The sequence below is a fragment of the Homarus americanus genome, unplaced genomic scaffold, assembly GCF_018991925.1.
Source record: "Homarus americanus isolate GMGI-L3 unplaced genomic scaffold, GMGI_Hamer_2.0 scaffold27959, whole genome shotgun sequence".
NCBI lineage: Eukaryota > Metazoa > Arthropoda > Malacostraca > Decapoda > Nephropidae > Homarus > Homarus americanus.
Genome location: NW_024737608.1, coordinates 586,015 through 606,144, shown reverse-complemented (window position 1 = coordinate 606,144; position 20,130 = coordinate 586,015). Strand labels below are relative to the sequence as shown.

General features: G+C 36.9%; 1 protein-coding gene across 1 annotated transcript in view; it reads right to left on the bottom strand.

Moving 5' to 3' along the window:
- Positions 1-18,863, bottom strand: part of LOC121873497 (protein unc-79 homolog) — a gene marked incomplete at its 3' end in the record, with an annotated part of 71,250 nt that extends 52,387 nt beyond the window's left edge. Inside the window, 8 exon segments of the mRNA XM_042377087.1 lie at positions 9,693-9,803; positions 12,478-12,663; positions 13,201-13,293; positions 14,448-14,618; positions 15,336-15,497; positions 15,724-15,843; positions 16,363-16,487; positions 18,772-18,863. Coding sequence (XP_042233021.1) covers positions 9,693-9,803; positions 12,478-12,663; positions 13,201-13,293; positions 14,448-14,618; positions 15,336-15,497; positions 15,724-15,843; positions 16,363-16,384 — 865 coding nt within the window.
- Between the last annotated feature and the right edge of the window lie 1,267 nt (positions 18,864-20,130).

The window sequence follows — 20,130 nt, the reverse complement described above, 5'->3', positions numbered from 1 at the left end:
GATGGGTCTGCTAATGATGGGCTCTCTATGGATGAGGCTCTTCTAGACCTCCTGGCAATGAACACTTCATGATGCCAGGAACCTCATTCAACTGTAGTAAGCTTTTGGCATCCCATGCATTTGTTAAAAAAGCCTTATAAGCCTTACCATTTGGTGGTATGCCTTCCACTAACATTTAAAAAAGGAAAATTGAAAAATGTAGTGAAAGGTCAAAACCATTCTTCATTTTTCCTATTGTGTTTATTTTGTGTATAAATGATGTGAAAAATAACATTAAGAGAGGTAAAATTGGAAGTTAATGGCTAACATACAAAATGGACATGGCAAAATAATATTTTCATCAATACATTTTAATAAAAGCAAGCAGTAAACCATAACTTACCAACATGAGTCAAGTCCATAAAAGCTATGCCATCAAAATGATAAAATTTATTGTGCCAGGTACAGCGTTCAACACTTTGCTGGAAAATGCATAATGAAAGCAGGGAAGAGAGGATGACAGTGAAGGTACAGTACTTCATGACTGGGGTACAGTATATTACTGTATTAACATTCTTGCCTGGAGAACATCAGAAAACAAATGCTTATCCAGACCATTAAATGAACCAGAAAATGGAAGGATGCAACAAATAATGAGAGCAGTGGAGGAACACTTCACATACTGTAAACATTTTTCATGGAGTCTGGAGAATTACTCACCCAGATAATTTACTGATTATAAAAAACTACATTCTGCTAATTCAAAAATATATTCATTGTACTTTCATCTTTTGTTATTAAACCTTACTTACATACCATAAATAATGAAAATGTTCACCATAGAAGAGTGTAAACAGCAAGACTGTACAGTACAGTACAGCACTGTATGATAATGGTAGTTTAGTCATACTTACACTGTGTCATTAAAAAAAATATTAGCAAATATCTTTGTAAATATATTTAAGGGAGAGAAACCATTATGGCAGTAGAAGAGCGGGATATACAGGCATAAAGGTGTCACCCAGAATACTGTACACGGGAACTGTACTACAGGTGTTTATAGGAGAAGGCTATATTTTTGGTGGACAGAGGCACTCACTAAGAGGGTGAAGAATGGACTCTGAGAGGACTAAATATATATATTATAATATATATATATATATATATATATATATATATATATATATAGTATATATATATATATATATATATATATATATATATATATATATATATATATATATATATATATATATATATATATATATATATATATATATATATATATATATATATATATATATATATATATATATATATATATATATATATATATATATATATATATATATATATATATATATATATATATATATATATATATATATATATATATATATATATATACACAGTACAACACATGCATACACAGCATATATTTAACACAACTTCAGTATTTTGCAATTAAAACAAAAAAAGCTCAACATGTTATGTAGGACACTGGTAAAATTTGTTATAGAATGATGGGATCCATAAACCTAAAGCAATAAAAATGTGATTAAAACCAATGTCTTGGGGAGTAAAAAAAATTATGTTCAGTACTTTTGTTTATTTCAGTCCATGGATATGCTGTACTGCAAGTGAGAGAAGTTTGGACAGCTTTCAGTCAAAATGGTGTGCAAAATATTGAGGGTGTGTTAAAATACAGCTACTTCACTATGGTGTAGGGGGTGAGACAGGTACCTCTACAGCACTGGTCTCATGAGTCTCAGCATCCAGCAGCTAATGGTTTACCTCACACCCCTGGCAAGATAACAGTTCACACAAGAGGTTTTCTACCATCAACAACTGCACCTAATAATGTGCTCATTTTTTCTGTATTCATTCAAGCCTTTTCCTGCTTAATATGGGGTGGCCAGACAAACATGCATACTAATTTTCTATCTACAGTATCTAATATCATTCATCCATACTGCTGTAAATGACATGTTCTACTATGAGACTTCCCTTTAACAATGACTCCAGTTACTGTATACAAGTCAGCATTACTCAAGCACAACTGACACCATACTATCCACTCACTCAAGCACAACTGACACCATCCTTACATCATCTCTAAAATAAACATCCTTTTCTACCCATCTTTCACTTCTTATCCTCTCTCATTTTTCCACACAACTCTCTGCTTCTTTCTCTTCTATATCTCCTGAGTATTTCTTATTATCTGCAGCTCAGTCACTACACATACTACACTCAAGCCCATTCTGTCAAGTCATATCTAATTTGCTTCTTTTTCTCGAGTCTATACAGAATATTATAAAGCCTCACAATAATTAGAGGTTCATTGATACCTCTGTAGATACCCATTTTTTGTTAGATATGTTTCTCTCCAAACATTTCTTTATACATTCTACATTACTTTCTCTCCATCTTTTTGTCATTCCATTTGCCACCACATCCACTCCCAGGTATCTGAAGCACTCCACTTTCTCCATTAAATTGATTTATTTGTCCTTGTCTGTCTCCTTCTTGGTTCATTTCTTCCCATTCATTAAGACCTTCCTCCTTTCCCATACTCCTTTACTACCATTTGTAAATTTTCTTCCAATCAACTTATATTTTATTCTTTTATCCACCATCACAGTCTAACAATCCTCTATCTTCTCCATTACTGTATCTCACCTTCATCTTCATATACACTTATGAATTTCAGTTTAAATCATACATACTCTCACTCATCCCTCAGTTTATCTCTACTTTCTATTCATTCCTGACACTCCATGTTTGCCTACTAACCCCTCCTGTTACAGTAAGTCTTCCCACAACCTCTCTCTTCTCACCTCATTCCCTGAGCATACTGTATATATTAACCCTTTATTGGCGGGTATATTTACGTACGCTGTCCGCCCAGGATGGGGTATATTTCGCTATGTCAAAAATGAAGCAAATCGTGCAAGATAATGTTGTTCAAATACATGTAAAATGTGTCCTAATTGACATATGGAAATGTATTTTCCAGGACTTCTGAGAGATTGCATCATGCTCCAACATGGGGATGTGTGTTGGGCACATGGGTGGGCTAGCTGTTTGGGTAACTTAGGCCAAAGGCTCACGCGCTGTGATTGGCTAATACTGTCATGTGACTGCATGAGATACCTGTGATTGGCTGATGCTCCCAACTTATCTCCTCAAATCCTAGCACAGGATAAGCAACAGACCAATGGCTGGTGAGAGTGATAATCTTATGTGGCGAGTTTCCAGCCATTCAGAGAGGAACTACAGCAACTCATCTGTGACAATTCTATGGATAATCTTCCTGTGTCCTGGTATGGTAACAAAAAGGCCTGGTTCACCCAGGAAATATTTGAAGGCTGGTTCCACCATGTCCGTATCCATGCAGTCAGACATTTCCAGATGACTTAAAAAGTGCTGATGGCTGCATCAGAGTGAAGTTTTTGATGCCCAACACCACCTCACTCATATAGCCCATGGACCAGGGTGTCATTCTGGCCTGCAAACACTGCTACAGTCACCTCCTCTTGAATGACGTTTTGGTGGAGGAACCAGTTCCTCGGAACCAGCCGCCATCCACGTGTGCCGACCCATCTCTTCTACTAACGTAAGTGTTAAACACCATTAGATTTGTAGTTTTTTATTTAGATATTATGTGTGTAGCAATACCATCATAAAATTATGATCTCTTCTACTAACGTAAGTGTTAAACACCATTAGATTTGTAGTTTTTTATTTAGATATTATGTGTGTAGCAATACCATCATAAAATTATGATGTTATTTTTACTACAAAGTCCATATTGTGTCGGAAAAAGTGGAGTTTGGGAGTCGGCCCAGTCTCTATTTCAATTAATCCCATATGTTCTGTTATTTCGTTTACGCGTATCTCGTTTTACGCGGACCTCCACGGGTTCAATTGACCGCGTAAATGCAGACTATACTGTAGTGATTTTTTTATTGTTAAAATTTACCCCAATTTCCGTGAGGGCGGATTTACGGGCTGTATCGCGAAATTATTGGTTATAATTTACTAATTCCATAAGAGCGAACTTCCGCAACCCGGGGTTCCGTAACGCGGGGGATGCCTGTACAGTACAATACAGGAAATGTTATTACACCACTGTACTATTCAGCGAGTAAAACTTATCCTTTTCATAAAGAATACTTTATAATTTTATCCATTTTCTAAATCCCTAATCTTTCCCGTCAGAGTAAATAGTCTATGTCAAAAGCTTCCCATCATTTAAGAGTTAACAATGCACAGACAACCACAATGGTTAACCCAAAATAATCAGGATAATCCATAAATATTAAAATGATGATCCTAACTATTTAGCTGTGAACAATTATTTTTAATATTCAACCAGACATATTTAATCAATACCAGATATTTTTGTTTAAGCTGAATGCGACGTCAGCAAATGCTACCTAGGTATGTTAATTCCTAGCCAATTTGCCAGGCCAACATACAGGCAATTAAAACATCTAATAATTACTTAATAAGTAATATTAGGAGGACACGTCGCTACCTGGCATTTAATTGTAATTCTCAAACCCCCTCGTTCACTTCCAACTATGCGCAACACGAACCTCATCTCTTGCCTGGCGATTCAGCTATAATAAACACAAAGGGAAGCTCCGCGAATTTGTGTTCTAATTGCTGAAATACTCACCTCCGCAAGGATATTATATACGGTGTTCAAAGTAAGGGAATTAAGTTATCAATTCACAGTGATGCCATTCGGTTTGACAATTGCACCAAAAGTCTTTACAAAACTGGCAAATATTCCCAGAAAGATCCTTGCAAAGGAGGGCACAAGAACCTTTGCTTATCTTGACGATTGGCTGATAATGGGAAACTCTTTCGAAGATTGTCAAAGGGCGACCCAACGTACACTAGTACTATTTCAAAACCTTGGTTTAAAGATAAACCAGGTAAAATCAAATTTAATACCATATCAAAAGTTGGATTGGTTAGGCCTCCACTGGGATACAAATCAGCAGTCAGTCAGTTTGCCAGGAACAAAAGTAACAGATTTGATAAACAAAGTAGAAGCCTTTTGTGTAAAGCACAAGGTTTCTTGGTACGATTGGGAAAAACTTCTGGGTCTGTTGAATTTTGCCACAATAGTGGTTCCATTGGGAAAGTTAAGGAAAAAGCATCTGGGCTCGAAGTTGCTTCGCAGAAACAGAAAAGTTGCTTCTTCTCTCCCTATTCAGATAAAGAATCATCTGTTATGGTGGACAAACTGGCACAATCTAATCGGTCCCTCTCCCTGGGTTCCACCTCAAACAGGTTTGGTCGTTTGTACGGATGTGTCCAAAATAGGATGGGGATACCATCCTTCAAAAGGGGAATTCCATCAAGGAAAGTGGAGCAACTTCCTTTGGGACAAACACATAAATATAAAAGAATTAGCAGTGGTCCTATTCTTTTTGTCGGCAAACACAAATTTACAAAATATGACGATCCTGTTTGCCATGGACAACAAAACGGCAGTGTTTTGTCTCAATCATCAAGGGTCAACAAGGTCTTGGCCCTTCTACAACTATCAGAAAAATTTTTCAGTATTTGTGCAACACAAACACTTTACCTCAAAGCAACTTATATACCGGGAGTGCAAAACAATTGGGCAGATGCGCTGTCCCGTCTCCGGCCAGTATCGACAGAAACAGAATGATCCCTAAAGGTATCGGAGTTCAAGAGTCTAGTGAAGAAGTTTGGAACTCCACAGATAGATCTGTTTGCCTCCCTAACAAATCACAAGATGCCAATTTATGCATCTCTGGAAAGGTCAAATCTTTTAGGAAATGCCCTCCTCTGAGATTGGAACCTTTGGAATTCAATCTATCTATTCCCACCTGTGAAAATATTGCACAAAGTGGTTCACAAACTCAGATCCTTCCGAGGCAAAGTCCTCTTAATTGCACCATATTGGATCCTACAACCTTGGTGCCTGGATCTACTGGACTGGTGCCCGAATCCTCTACAATTGCAACAAGAATGTCTAGACCAGGTACTACATTCTCAGTTCGAGATATCCTTGGCACTTCATGCTTGGAGTTTCTCAAAAAAAGTTTAAATAGGTTGTTGGGTAATTTCAATATAGCTAATCAATTATTAGCAGGTCATAGACCCCAAACTTCTATTCAATATGAGAAAGCTTGGAATCTTTTTCAACAGTTTATCAAGTTAACAACTCCAGATTCATTATTGGAAACAGTTGTATTAGAATTTTTAGAATTTCTGTTCAAAGTTAAAGGCCTTCAAGGATCGACAATTGCATCTTATAAATCAGCGTTGGTTGACCCTTTGGCTTGGGGTTTTAATATTACTTTGAACCCAAGGATTTATCAAATGCTAAGATCGTCCTTTTTCATTCAAAGACCTCCTCAACCCAAGAGAATCCCGCCTTGGTCTCTGGAAAAAGTTACTAATCTTCTTATGGGGCCTAATTACAATATAAATCTGAACAGGGATAATTTACTCCAGAAGGCAGCTTTTCTTCTAGCAATAGCAACGGGTATGAGAATCAGTGAACTGATTTCAATTTCCAATAATCCATCATTATTGGTATTTTCTGACGAGGATGTTATCCTTTTTCCTACGGAGATCCTAAGAAAAAATGAAAGGGAAGATTTCCAAGCTCAACCTATTAGGATAAAACGTCTACTGGATGAAACTAGGGTTCCTCACATATTGTGTCCAGTTAAAAATCTTCAGGAATGGTTAACCAGATTCCCTAATAGAGGCCCTTATGTTTTCTCATCAAGGGATGGTAAGAAATTATCTCCTAGTCAATTGACAAAATCCTTATCTCAATTAGTGAATCAAGTAGACCCTGGCAAGAAATTTTTGGCACATGACACAAGGAAATATGCAGGGTCTGTGGCCTTTCTGCGGCATATGAGTCTCAGTCAGATCAAGGAAATGGGCTTTTGGAGATCTTCAAAAACTTTAAAAGACAGCTATCTTCATCTATCTCTGAGAGATGCTTCAAATGCTTCAATCTCCACTACCAGGACCTTCTTCCTCATTAGAATAAAGTGAGTATCCTTTTTGAGTAAATAAACATTTTACCTTCCGGTAAATGTTCCTAATTTTGGAAATGTTCAAAACGGTTTATAATATAATCGGGACCTCAGTCAGCGGAGCCTTGTATGCAAAGTCACCTCCCTCTCCACCTCCTGTTCGGGTATTCTTGCTGACGTCACATTCAGCATGAACAAAAAGCCGTTTTTTTCTAAAAACCAGTTTTTGTGATATAGCTCGAATGCGACATCCATTACCCTCCCATCTCCACCCCTCGAGAGTTGACTTTTAATTACTGCTCTCTCTGAGGCAAGAGATGAGGTTCTCGATGCGCATAGTAATTATTAGATGTTTTAATTGCCTGTATGTTGGCCTGGCGAATTGGCTAGGAATTAACATACCTAGGTAGCATTTGCTGACGTCGCATTCGAGCTATATCACAAAAACTGGTTTTTAGAAAAAAAAACGGCTTTTTCAGTCACTTGTGCAATTATTCAGATTTTAATGAAGCAACCCAAAAAAATAATAATAATACAAAAAATATTTAACCCAAAACATAAGGAAATGTGAAAAAACTTGTGTTGATGCATAAAGTAACGAAGAAAACAAAGATATGAAGTACAGTGCAGTAAACCCCCGGCTGTGTGCTGTACTTAATACACTCATACATCTTCTTTTATACAGTCAAATTGTACTCAGTCAAAATATGTATGATGATCAGAGCAGAGTGAGTGTCCTTTATGAGGGAAGTAGTGGTGAGTGTTATGGTGGGAAGTGGAGGGAGTGGCAGGTGTGTGAGGAAGGAAGTGGCAGGTGTATGATGGACTCTGTGGGGGGGAAGTGGCAGGTGTATAAGGGAGGGAATGATGGATATGTAAGGGAGTGAGTAGTGGATTAGTGTAGTGGGAACAGTGGGTGTGTGTGTGAGAGGGAGTGGTGGTAGGTGCATAAGAGAGTGAGCAAGAGCCAATCCTAGCATCCCTTGGATTCCTGGGCAATTATATGCCTAGCCAATCAGTGCTGAGCTATATGCCTGAGTCACAGACCAATCACTCACTAGCAACAAAACAGAAGTAAATAAAATCCAATTGTACCATGATACACACTGGGGTCAGAGTGGCAGACTGAATTTTTTTTACAGGAAATCAAATCCAGTACAAGTTGACAGCTTTGGAAAAGGAATGAACAGTCCTTCAAAATTAAGTTATTGGATATTTCCAGTTACACAGAGGCCAGAAACAAAATCAAACACACACATGCACAATTTTCCTTTATCAGTTAACTTCATTCAATCTCAGAGTTATAAAAGATGTGCTGTGCTGTGCTGTGGTACTTCTCGTCCACAACTAGGGTCCAAATCTGCTTTACCTCAGTAGTTTCACATTACCCATTAGCTACACTTCCTTCCCAAATCCCTTGACACAATCTCTCTGCTTATTCATGCACACAGTTTCTAGCTAGATGTCCATCACTATTGCTTCTAATGCATTTTCACCCCATCTTTCCACCTCCCTTCAGGTCTTCTCCTGTCCCTCCCACCATCTATTTTTACTTTCTTTCTTGTTATCAAACTTTTCCTTCTCATTCTTCCAATATGTCAAAACCACTAAGGCAGACTGATTTGCTGTCTCCCCAACATGTCTTTCACTTCCATATCTCTTTATTTCAGTATTTCTTACTCTTTGCATATATACAGATAATATATATATATATATATATATATATATATATATATATATATATATATATATATATATATATATATATATATATATATATATATATATATATATATATATATATATATATATATATATAAATGAAAGAGAACTAAATAATAATTGAAAAGCAGCATCCCAGTCATTTTTCCTGTGATCCACTGAGCATGCAAGGTAAATAGGTAGGTGGGTGGGTAGGTAGGTAGGTAGTAGTCCTCAGGTATAAGCAGGAAGACTGCGTGCAACATATATCTGGAAAGAAGGAGAGGGTGAGAGTCTGCAAGCATAAGGAGACCATCAATACTGGAAGACTTTGACAAATTAAAAAAATGGAGTATTAGATTTCTTAACATAAAATTTTGTATTATTAGTAATATAAATCACAAACAGTTCTGTTGATAAAAATAAATGTTTATAATGTACTGTCATAATAATAAGCACAATCTTCCAATATTAATAGTTTCCCTAAACCACATCCATGGCAAAGGATACATCAAGTTGAATGGTGTGAAACAGTCCAGGGAAGGGCATACCCGAGGGAGAGGGAGATAAAGGTTGTTTCCAGAAGCTGGCAAGTCCACTGAGAGCCATAGCAGAGACAATGCAGTTGAAAGACCTGTCTCGTTCGTGACAGTTATGGGCACGGAGACTTTTGGAGGACAGGCAGGAAGAGGCAGAATAGGGTAAACATTTCTCCTTCTTTTCTGATCTTTTTTTATAGGATCAATGTCACTTAGGGGAAAAAAAAGGTGGCTTGACATTCTCTTAGCCCTGTGCCATGACTCACAGCTTTTCTAATTTCCCAGAATCTATATATAAATATATATATGAATCATGAGCACTAAAGGGGTACAAGTTAGTGTATTATACATTAAGAATTATGTCTAGATATAAAGATCTAAGTGTAAATATAAATGGGACCAATAAGTCAGGCAGAAAATATGATACCTTTTGGATTTTTCGATTCCCCACTGTCAGAATTTGCAGTCTGGGATATCGAATCACTTTTCGCGGCCTGTGCCGATTTATTGAACATTGCCTTCAACACACTTGATATGTCTAGAAGAGAGAATACACACTGTAGAAAGTGACAGAGTATGCTGTTTGGATGCTACAGCTATGAAGTTAGAAGACAGAGGAGGAGAAAGGGTCTTGGATGGGAAGCTTTCCATTGTTTCGTTGCTGTGACAGACACATAACTCATTGTGCCGGGTCTTTACAGTTGCACAGATGTGAAACTATGAAAACTTTCCCAGGGACAGATAACAGGGAAATGCAGTATTGATAAACATATCATGGTCACACTGACAGATGATCAAACATAAATAAGCATGAGAAAACAGCAACAAACAAGTCTTTTGTTAGCCTCAATGCAGACACTGCATCGTAAGCTGCCGGGGAACGAGGCATTTACAAGGGGAGAGGGTGACTTTCAGGGGTCTGAGGATGAGGTGCTAACATCCAGTGTCATCAAGGCTAAGCTTTCTGAGAGTTAAGCCAAGTATAATGATGCCTCAGTAAGTTGAGGAGTGAGCACCTTCAAGACCTGATCCCTCTGTTTCCATGGACATGCTGTTGATTGTGTCACATCATCAGGGATACATATCCACTGCATGTAATGTTGTACAGTCAACTTCCCTAAATCTTTTGGAGGAAACTAGACACTACAGTATCCTCACTCAAACTGATATTCCCTGATTCTGTTGCACATGTGTGATAGCAACATCAGGAAGCTCTGGGCTATATTCAAGATGTTGGCATAACTGTAAAAGGGTTTTGGTTATCAATTATTACTCTTTAAATTATTATGATTTACCATGAAAGATGTCTTTCTTCCATGTCTGAACCATATGGTTTTAATCTTACATCTTTTGGCTCTTCTTCTGGGCATGAATATACTGTAGTTGACTATAGATATACTACTGTACATACTTTTATAATATTTTCCAAATTCAAAAAATAAATCAGATTAGTCAACATTTGAAAACTAGCCCTTGCCTAAGAGCTTTATATATTAAAGCCATAATTTTTTCTTTCTCCTTCTGATGAGTGTATTAGTAACTTCCCATGCTATGCATTCTGTTATATTATATGAGTGTCTGCATAGAAATAATAATCAAATAAATAAATTCCTAACAAATGCATGACAAAAAATGAAGACATCAACAACTGAACACCCCATCAAACAAGTTGTGAAACAGGGAGATGGCCAAAACACCAACCAATCAGACACATCTTACATACATCAACATAAGTCTAATATAAAACTAACACTGAGAAACCCAAGTAACATAGGAGGTGGAGGAGGTGTTGACAAACAAACATCACATGTACATGTTGGAATTATTGGTGGATTTAACACAACTAAAAGTTTGACAGAAATAAGAAAAAAGTGTACAGAACAAAGACCCAGATCTTAGCAACTAGTGTAGACTTAAATCATTTGGATATCACTTAAATTGATTTATCAGGACCATCACAAAGACACTGGCTAAGATTTGAGTCAGTGAAGGAGAGCAAATTATGAAATAAAAACAAGAATTAAAGATTTTAACCCAGTTCTACCCCTCACTGTGCTGGAAGAAAATGTGATGGTGGCCTACACTGGAAAAATGGTTAGTCATGTTCAGTGAAGACAATTATTACACCTTATCCAAGAAATCCTGCTCATAGGATTACTATACAAGATCAGTGTTGCCTGAGGCTAATGAGGCAGCTAGGGGAAAACTGTATTAGTAATGTTAAATGGATGTGGCACAACTTAAGGCTCCTCTCTGGTCAACATGTGTAACATTCATATTAAGGAGAAACTAAATAACTGAGTATAAAAGTAATGAAACAGGATTTATATGTTAATGTTGTAATTATGTAAGTTGAAGCTTCTATGAAAGAGGTTATTATAACTTGTTGACTATGTAGGTGAAAAACATACAAATATAATATTTTTATTTAATCAATTCCAAAGAGAGTAGTGCAAATATTCTTCTGGGAGCTGTAAGAGTGAAAAAAATATTAAATGGTTATACGTAACACAATCATCCCAGCCACTCAGTGGAAGCTGTGTAAAGCAAGTTAATTATACAATGCAGTACAGTACATGTATTATACTGGAAAAAAAGGAGTTATGATCATCACTGTGGATCACGTTCTGTACAGCTAAAAATGGCAGGAATAAAAAAATTTACCTGAATTTCACAAACAGGTCTATAAACACTGAATTCCCTTATTCATTGGTATTGGTGGAATAGAAGTGGTCATATTGGTTAATGTCAATGACACAAAATCTTTAATGTACAGTATATATATATATATATATATATATATATATATATATATATATATATATATATATATATATATATATATATATATATATATATATATATATATATATATATATATATATATATATTTATTTATTTATTTATTTATATATATAAAGTCCTGGAAAGTAAATATAAAATTGTAATACTGTATGTGATAATCACCTCAGGCTCAGAGATTGCTAAAATAAAGGAAAAAATTAATAATCTATTTCTTACTAATATTAATTTACTATGACATATAATAAATTTCTGTTTACTTAAGTTGTGTAGAGTTCTGTACAATAATAGTTAAAGCATGTAGTATAATATTACAGAAAACATGTAAGAAAAAATCTACTGGTTACATATATTGTTGCTGAGTTATTAATGAGAATAGTTAAAGTAACTTGTTATTAGTACAAACTCACCACTAAATTTTATGTGCACGCCTCTGCGGTCATAAAGAGTTGGGTTGAGGTTTGGCCAGTAATAGAAGAGAAGGTTGGCAGCAGGTGGCCGGGAGGTTGGAGTTCCATATGCAATGACACACAGGAGATCCTTTACAATGTCCGACTTTAAGGACATGAGGCATTCTATCAGCTCACAATGATAAGCTGGAAGTAATAATTCCACTAGTATTCTTGTACCTAATGTATAAAACTAACACACTCACATCATACATACACAGAAATATGCATACTACTGTATATAGTGTACAGTACATAAAAAAGTTTGAAGTACCCTGTAATACCAAATTCACACATTTGATTGCAGCAGTCAAGCCAATGGCAACAAGCACAGTAGTGTTGGAGGTAAGGGAGGAAATGTTAGCCAAGTGACTGAAAGGGCTTGAGTCAACTACTGAGCATGTCATTGACTGAATAATCTGACTCCAGTTCTCCTCAATAGGACTGTGTTCTGTCTACCATGTGTTTGTATAAGGGTAATTCTTACCCTCACAAGCCTCACACTCAATAGAATGAGTGTATCTCAGTCACTAACAAGGAGTACAGGATAACTCAGTTAAAAGAAACAATATACAGAATCTTAGTCAAAAGAAAAATTATCTCAATCAAATGTAAGAATATGTATCTTCAGAAATAAATAGGAAGAAATGGTGACCCAGTAACTAGTGTGGCACAGCATCTTACCTGAGTTATCTGTATACTGGAAGATCATCATCAGAACAGCAGGTACTGAAGCAGTAGCATAATTCTCCTCTTCACCCTCTACAGCAGCTGCACCTGAAGGAACAAAAAATAAAACTGAAAACTAGCCCTGGTATTACAATTAATGAAAGGATTAAATAGGATAAAGATCTTATGAAATGATAACATTTTTATGTTAATTTTCTGGAGCACCAATATTTATAAAAATTTTGGTAACTGCACAGAAATTCCCTCTTTGAAATTAGGGAAAGACTTTTTATACATCTTCTCCAGTCATTTATTTAACACTTTTTATTTTCCTTGGTAATTACTAAGTGAAATGTAAGAGAAGGACTGTAGTGCAGTTATAAGACACCCAATTTTATGGCTAAAGAATTGAGTGAGTGGTTTGTGAGACATATCACTCCCAGCACCTGACAGACCCACTATACCCACAAAGATGCACAGCTGGGACACTGCCCTAAAAGATAATACATTAATGTCACTTTGCCGCCACTTCTTACCAAATCCACACAAATCTAATGGCCTTCTCAAGATTCAATGAGGTGTTTTTCAAGTAAGAATATGACAATCTTACAAAAGTCTCTCAAGACATCATAATTCCAATCCATGTCTTATTTACTCTTCATGAAATTGAACAATAGTTGAACCAGTACTGCATGACACATGAATCTCACCCACATATTCAACTAAGATATCCTCCTCAGTCACCATCAACAAATCCTGGGCATCAAACTGGAACTGCACATGAATTTCACCAAGCAAACAAATGACACAAAAGCCACATGTAAACTAAACACACTCATAACACACACAAAAAAAAATAGCTAACAAAGGGTACCATCCCCAGCTGAGCCCCAGCTACATCAGAAACAATCACACAAAAACTTCAAAAACATAAGAATGAAGCTCCTATAGTCCCAAAAGGTTACACAAGCTCCACTATTAGCAGACATCTTTATACCTATTCAAATATATTACCCAGTAGGTACAGTACCCATACAGACTGTTGGTTTTATGAGGAACTAAACAAGTGCACCACAAGAACAAAACCAAATTAGACCTTTATGGTATGGAGGCAGCTGAGTTTTCAGAGGCAACATGAAGTCAAAAGTACTACATTAAAATATGTAAATTAGATAATGGGAGTTTGAATCCTCTACTTGATATTTAATTACAATAGGGTAGCCCCATCTGTGGTCTAAGTAACAGCAAGCATAAATACTTACCAACTGTAACAGGAAGTATGTAATAGCAAAGGGTAGTTATTAGCTGCTGGTGTAAAGTGTCAGGAACTGAAGTCATCATGGATGCCACAAGGTATGGCAGAGTGTCAATTACTTTGCGGTCCAGGAACACTATCAGACAGGCCATGGTATTCAGCAGTGCTTGACCAAACACTGGTGAGACAAAATAACTAAATTATGTTATGTTCTAAAACTGATCTTACCAATTAGTCTGAACATAAGTAAACTATGGATTATTCAAACACAGGAGCTATCAGTATAGCTCACAAATACAGCTTCTACTTCAAACTCTAAATAAGTAGCTTTGTAAGATACAGAAATTTTATGAATTTGTAGAACATCACAGATAATGATTCAGATGATATCTGTTTATGAAAGTATTTATCAGCATAACCATCCATGAAAGATTCAGAAGATGCTGGTGGGAGATCAGGAAAGTTGTACAAGTACAGTAATGGGAGAATGTTAAAAGCCAAAATCAAAATAATTTTGGTATTTATTAAACAAATTGCTTAATGATAATGTAACAGCCTAAACTCCTCCACAGTTTAGTTCTTTTGGGGATTGACCCCCTCATACTGTCTTCCAAAATGCAGATCACATAAAAATTAAATTAATGTTAGTGTTCATATCATAAAATACAAATATTATAGGAATGTAATTCTTGCCAGAGGTTCATTTATAATCACTCGATAGCAAATGCAAGCATAAGAAAGCCCCATGCTCCACCCAAGCTGGTTTCATCACAACCACACACTACATCACAGCTGGTTGTTGTCACCAACAAAGGAGGTAGAGGAGTGATCATAGATCTACATCCTTATAACTGAAGAAGTTAAATAAGTACAGTATTCTTGCACTTAAACTCACCTTGTGTGCCATACTGAATCAGAGGCATAATATCAACCAAAGTTACAAGTGATTGATGTAAGCCAGCGTAGTCCAAGTTGGGAAAAAGAGCAAGTCGCATGGTATCCTGGTCCCGATGGCGCAGCATATCCATAGGCCGTTCTTGAATATCCCTCAACACACCTTAACCAATAACAATAATATAATTATCATTATATAAAATACAGTATTCAGCTTTACAGGCCAATAAAAACTAATACAGTAAATCCAAAATACACCTACCGGTAACATTTGAATTCATCTGCATTAACAATACCATACACTAAACTATCAGTAAATGTCTAGTAGTACACAAAAAACCCCTGCAAATTTGGATTTTTCTCAAACACATACTGAACTGACTGCTTACCTAATAATGTCTGAGAGAAATATTTGAGGGTGTTGGCAATATCAAGGCCAGAAGGAGGGGGCACCACGGCATGGAGGAGTCGCAGATGGTAGTCATTCAAGTTGCGGATTTTGGCCGTAACTGTAAAAGAAGATACAGAGTCAGAAAATTCTTTATGATGATATTAATAAAGTCCTCTTTGGCAATACTGTACAGAATTTGATGTAAAGTCGAGGAAGTTAGACGCGAGAAAGGGAGAGTGGACTGAATTGAAGAAGTGGCGAGTGACTCAGGTTTAGGTTTAATTTATCTTCATTAGAAAGCCAGTTAGACACAGATGTAGGGTATAGGGCATAAAATAAAAACTAAACCATATATAAACCAAGATCATTAGAATTGGTTACTTTGCTTAAGTTACATTTGTTGGGTTTATTGTCATATATGGTTATGGTGTATACAGCAGCCAGCTCTACAAGAAACATACACTGAGAGCCAGTGCCAACACAGAGGCCACACCAAAAGTTAAAGCTTCCTAATAGGTGATAAACATTTCCAAGTAAGATAAGGTAACAGCATTGATCACTATTTCAAGGTAAAGCATACATATAAACATACCAGCAGACATACACATAAAACCTGAACAAATTATATAAATCTTACAGGCCGCTGCTCTGGTCCCCATGTTGATTTTTACCGATGAATCCTCAGTGAACCTTTAGGGTACTGCTTCTGCTTGTGTCATGATGTCATCCTCTGTAATTAAGAGGCATCCATTTTGACCCATTCTGTAAAGACAAACATAATTACTCTACTGTACTTACTAAAATAAAAACAAATTCTTGACGGAATTACATAAAGGTGTAAATTGAATGCTGGGAAGTCTATCAACATATGAGGCGCCTAAAACTGGAATGGCTTATCTCCAGAACGCCTGTTTCGAGTAAATGACATTTAAAGTTTCAAGTTTATGTACCATGGAAACTACTGCATGGAAAATTGAGCTCCATATGCCACATCCCCAAAGGACTAAAAGATAAATGCCTCGCAGACATTAATGCCTCTCTGTCATACACACACAAAAAAAATCCATTAACTTTTGAAAAATTTTGTATAAACCATTGTAAATAGTTCTTAAATTAATAATACCTGTACACTAACAAATAATAATGTTTTAAGGCAATACAGTACAGTATTTGTATTAGTTTGGCAATTTTGTCAGGGATGATGTTTCTTATCTGAACCTGTCTCCTCATACCCACGAACATTTCCTAACATCAACCAACCAATAATTTATTGTAAATATGATAAACCAACCAACCAAACTTAACCTAACCCCCCTAACTTAACAGAGCTACCTATACGAGGTTGAAAGTACCGGTACATTATTTTCAGTTAGGTAGGTTATTTAGGGTGTTATTTTATTATTAACATTATGTATGAAAATTTCACTGGGAGGGTTACTTAGTGCTAGGACTGCTCACTGGTAAGTGCATCAAGTTTTCTTCTATTGATTTTGGTAAAGGTGGAGGAGGCAGTTAGCACCAGAAATAACTTATGGAATTGAACCAAAATTTCTGGAGATACTATTTGCATGATACTGAACACGAAGATGGAAGCAAAAATGCACAGACCCTATTAGAACCTGACCTAAACTTATCTAACTTACCTAACCTCACCTAACTTCCTTATCTGCACACTGTCATTTCGATTTTCTTACTTACTATAATCCAAACATCTCTAGAAAAATGAACGAAATTCAGTCCAATATAAATAGCAATAAACACGCCCAATGAGACCATCATCCGTTTCTTAACCTGTAAACAAAGATCAAGGACGCTTTTGTATAGCAGACAATGTAAACCGAAACATGGTTACCATGGGTGATCCAGTGGCACCATAATTACGGTAAATATTTTATTTCTTCACCTACAAAGGACATACATGTAACATTACTGCCATATGATCAGTGTCTGCAGTGTTTTTACCCCATTATTTCCCTCTTCTTTCATGCCCTGCCCACTTGCAAGTAATTTATGATCGAACGATTAGTTGAAAAGAAAAAAATACTACAATGTTGTCGCTTCAATTTTATTAATCCATCTCAGCCAAACAACATCTGAAAATTTAGAGCAATTCCACAAAGTCCTTCTGGTGCTAACCATCACCTACGCCTTTCCAATATTATTATCCTTTTGGTCATGCAGCGAATTTAGGTTTAGGTTAGCTGAGGTTAAGTTGGGTTGAAATCATTTTTTTTTTTTTTGTATTTTGAACGGTTCTGAGCTTCGGAAAATAGGTGCATGACCGAAATGATAATTTTACCTCTTTACCTTCATTATATTGCTCCTTCTAATGAGAGCTGTTCTAAACCGGTAATTACTGTATTGTCTACTGTCAGAAATGGGGTTTTTTTTATGGGGATTAGCCCACCCAGGCACAGGTCACTGACCCACATCGGGGCCTACGGGGCGAAAATGTAGTAGTAGTAATAATAATAATAATAATAATAATAATAATAATAATAATAATAATAATAATAATAATAATAAAGAACCATAAAGAAATACAAATTGAAAAAAAAAATTGTTAGAAACAATATACAGTATATATGTTGTGTTGCCAATAGTAAGAGAAACAATTGAGACCCAGCAATTGTGTGTAAATGAGGCAGAAAGTCAGATCATCAACCTGGGACTTGGTCACATATAGCAGCAGGGTCTACCATTAGACAACACATTATGCTTCCAATATCTCCCCAGGCGGTAGTACCTCCCTGTTTGGTGGCTGCCTAATACCTACTCTGGGTGGGCAGATGACATAACAAAAGATTTAAGTTTTTCTCTTAAATTTCAACACTTTTAAGATTATTTCTTCTCGTTGCAGACATTACTGTCCGGTGTGGCCTACATTTCTAAGGTAACCAAATTATCTTCTACAATTGACAGATCGTGACCTCCCGAACGGACGGTATAATTGAAACTGTAACAAATTTATATATTAGATTCTGTTGCAATATAGCTCATACCTACTATATGAGCACTATATTTAAGGTAACAAGGTGGTTATTACCTGTCAAGGAGGGTTGGGAGGGTGGCGAGTGCTCATGCTCAGTCCTCTCCAGCATCTTCATCCCCAGCGTCGAGTCTCGCGCAAATGTAAACAATTTCTTCGATTTACCTGATGCATTTTTATTTACTTTTATACATAAATGATTATAAAAAGCGATTCATAAACCTACATAATTTCACAATTAGTTTAATAATAATAATATTTTTTAGAAAATGCAATTAGTTATAAACAAATTGCAAGGTAAATTATTTGTATGGTAACCAAGTCAAGTGTAACTAAAGGAACTCGAACACAGTGATGAGGCTGATGGAAGATCTCTCCTTGGCTACCAAACCCTGGCTCGATAACAACCCTGGCTCGATAACAACCCTGGCTCGATAACAACCCTGGCTCGATAACAACCCTGGCTCGATAACAATTGAGTCCATGTTGAAGACCTCCACCAATCTGACGGCAACAACCACTTGACTTTATCGTCTTCGCCACTGATAGCGGCGTGTTAGCCGCTTGTGCTAATAAGCTTGGATTGTTGAGTTGAAAGATTAATTAATTTGGGGTAATTGTTGCAAGATGTCAACACGCCGAGTCTCCGACCTCCACACAGCTATGTACACTATGTTGCACGTGTCACGGATTATAATAATGTATTAGAATCCTCGGTGTCACACGTCGCCATTAAATTGGTAATCGACAACAAAATCATTTTCTCACCCTTTTATCCTGTGGGGTACGAGTTTGTTTGGTTCACACTCAGGATGGGATGGAGAAAGGAGACTCACAATGTGCTCACTGTATATATGTTGTATTGGATGTACAATGCAGCTTGGTGCTGGGAAGGCAGCATGGTTACAAGCGTGATGTAGAGAGAGCTGGTTGGTGAGGACGCTCAGAGGAGGACAGCTTGTAGGTCGCCATGCTCGCCAGCGGGAGAGAGGACCGCCAGGCAGGCGGAGGAGGAGGTGGTGTTGCTGGCTGGTGGCTGTTGGTAGAAAATAGCTAGGTCACCACGAGGTGAGGTCTTATATAGCGGAGGTAGGCGTGGCTTAATAGTTGACCTCAGTCATGTAAGGCGGCGCTGGTTGACCTAGACCACGAGGCATACACTGGGGAATTCGAGGGTCGGCTAGTCAGCGACAAACGGCGTTTGTAGGGGAAGAATCCACTACAACGTCTCTGATTACTTTTCCTTTTCTTTTATCCTCTTAACCAAAAGATCGGCGCGTTAGCCGCTTGGGCGATCGGTCACGTCTCTGTTACACACTGTTGGAAAGTACTGGGCGTGCACCGGCTCCTGAAAGTACCTGAACCTGCTCCAGTGTTGGTCAAGTCTTCTCTTGAAAGAGCTCACACTCGGTGCCG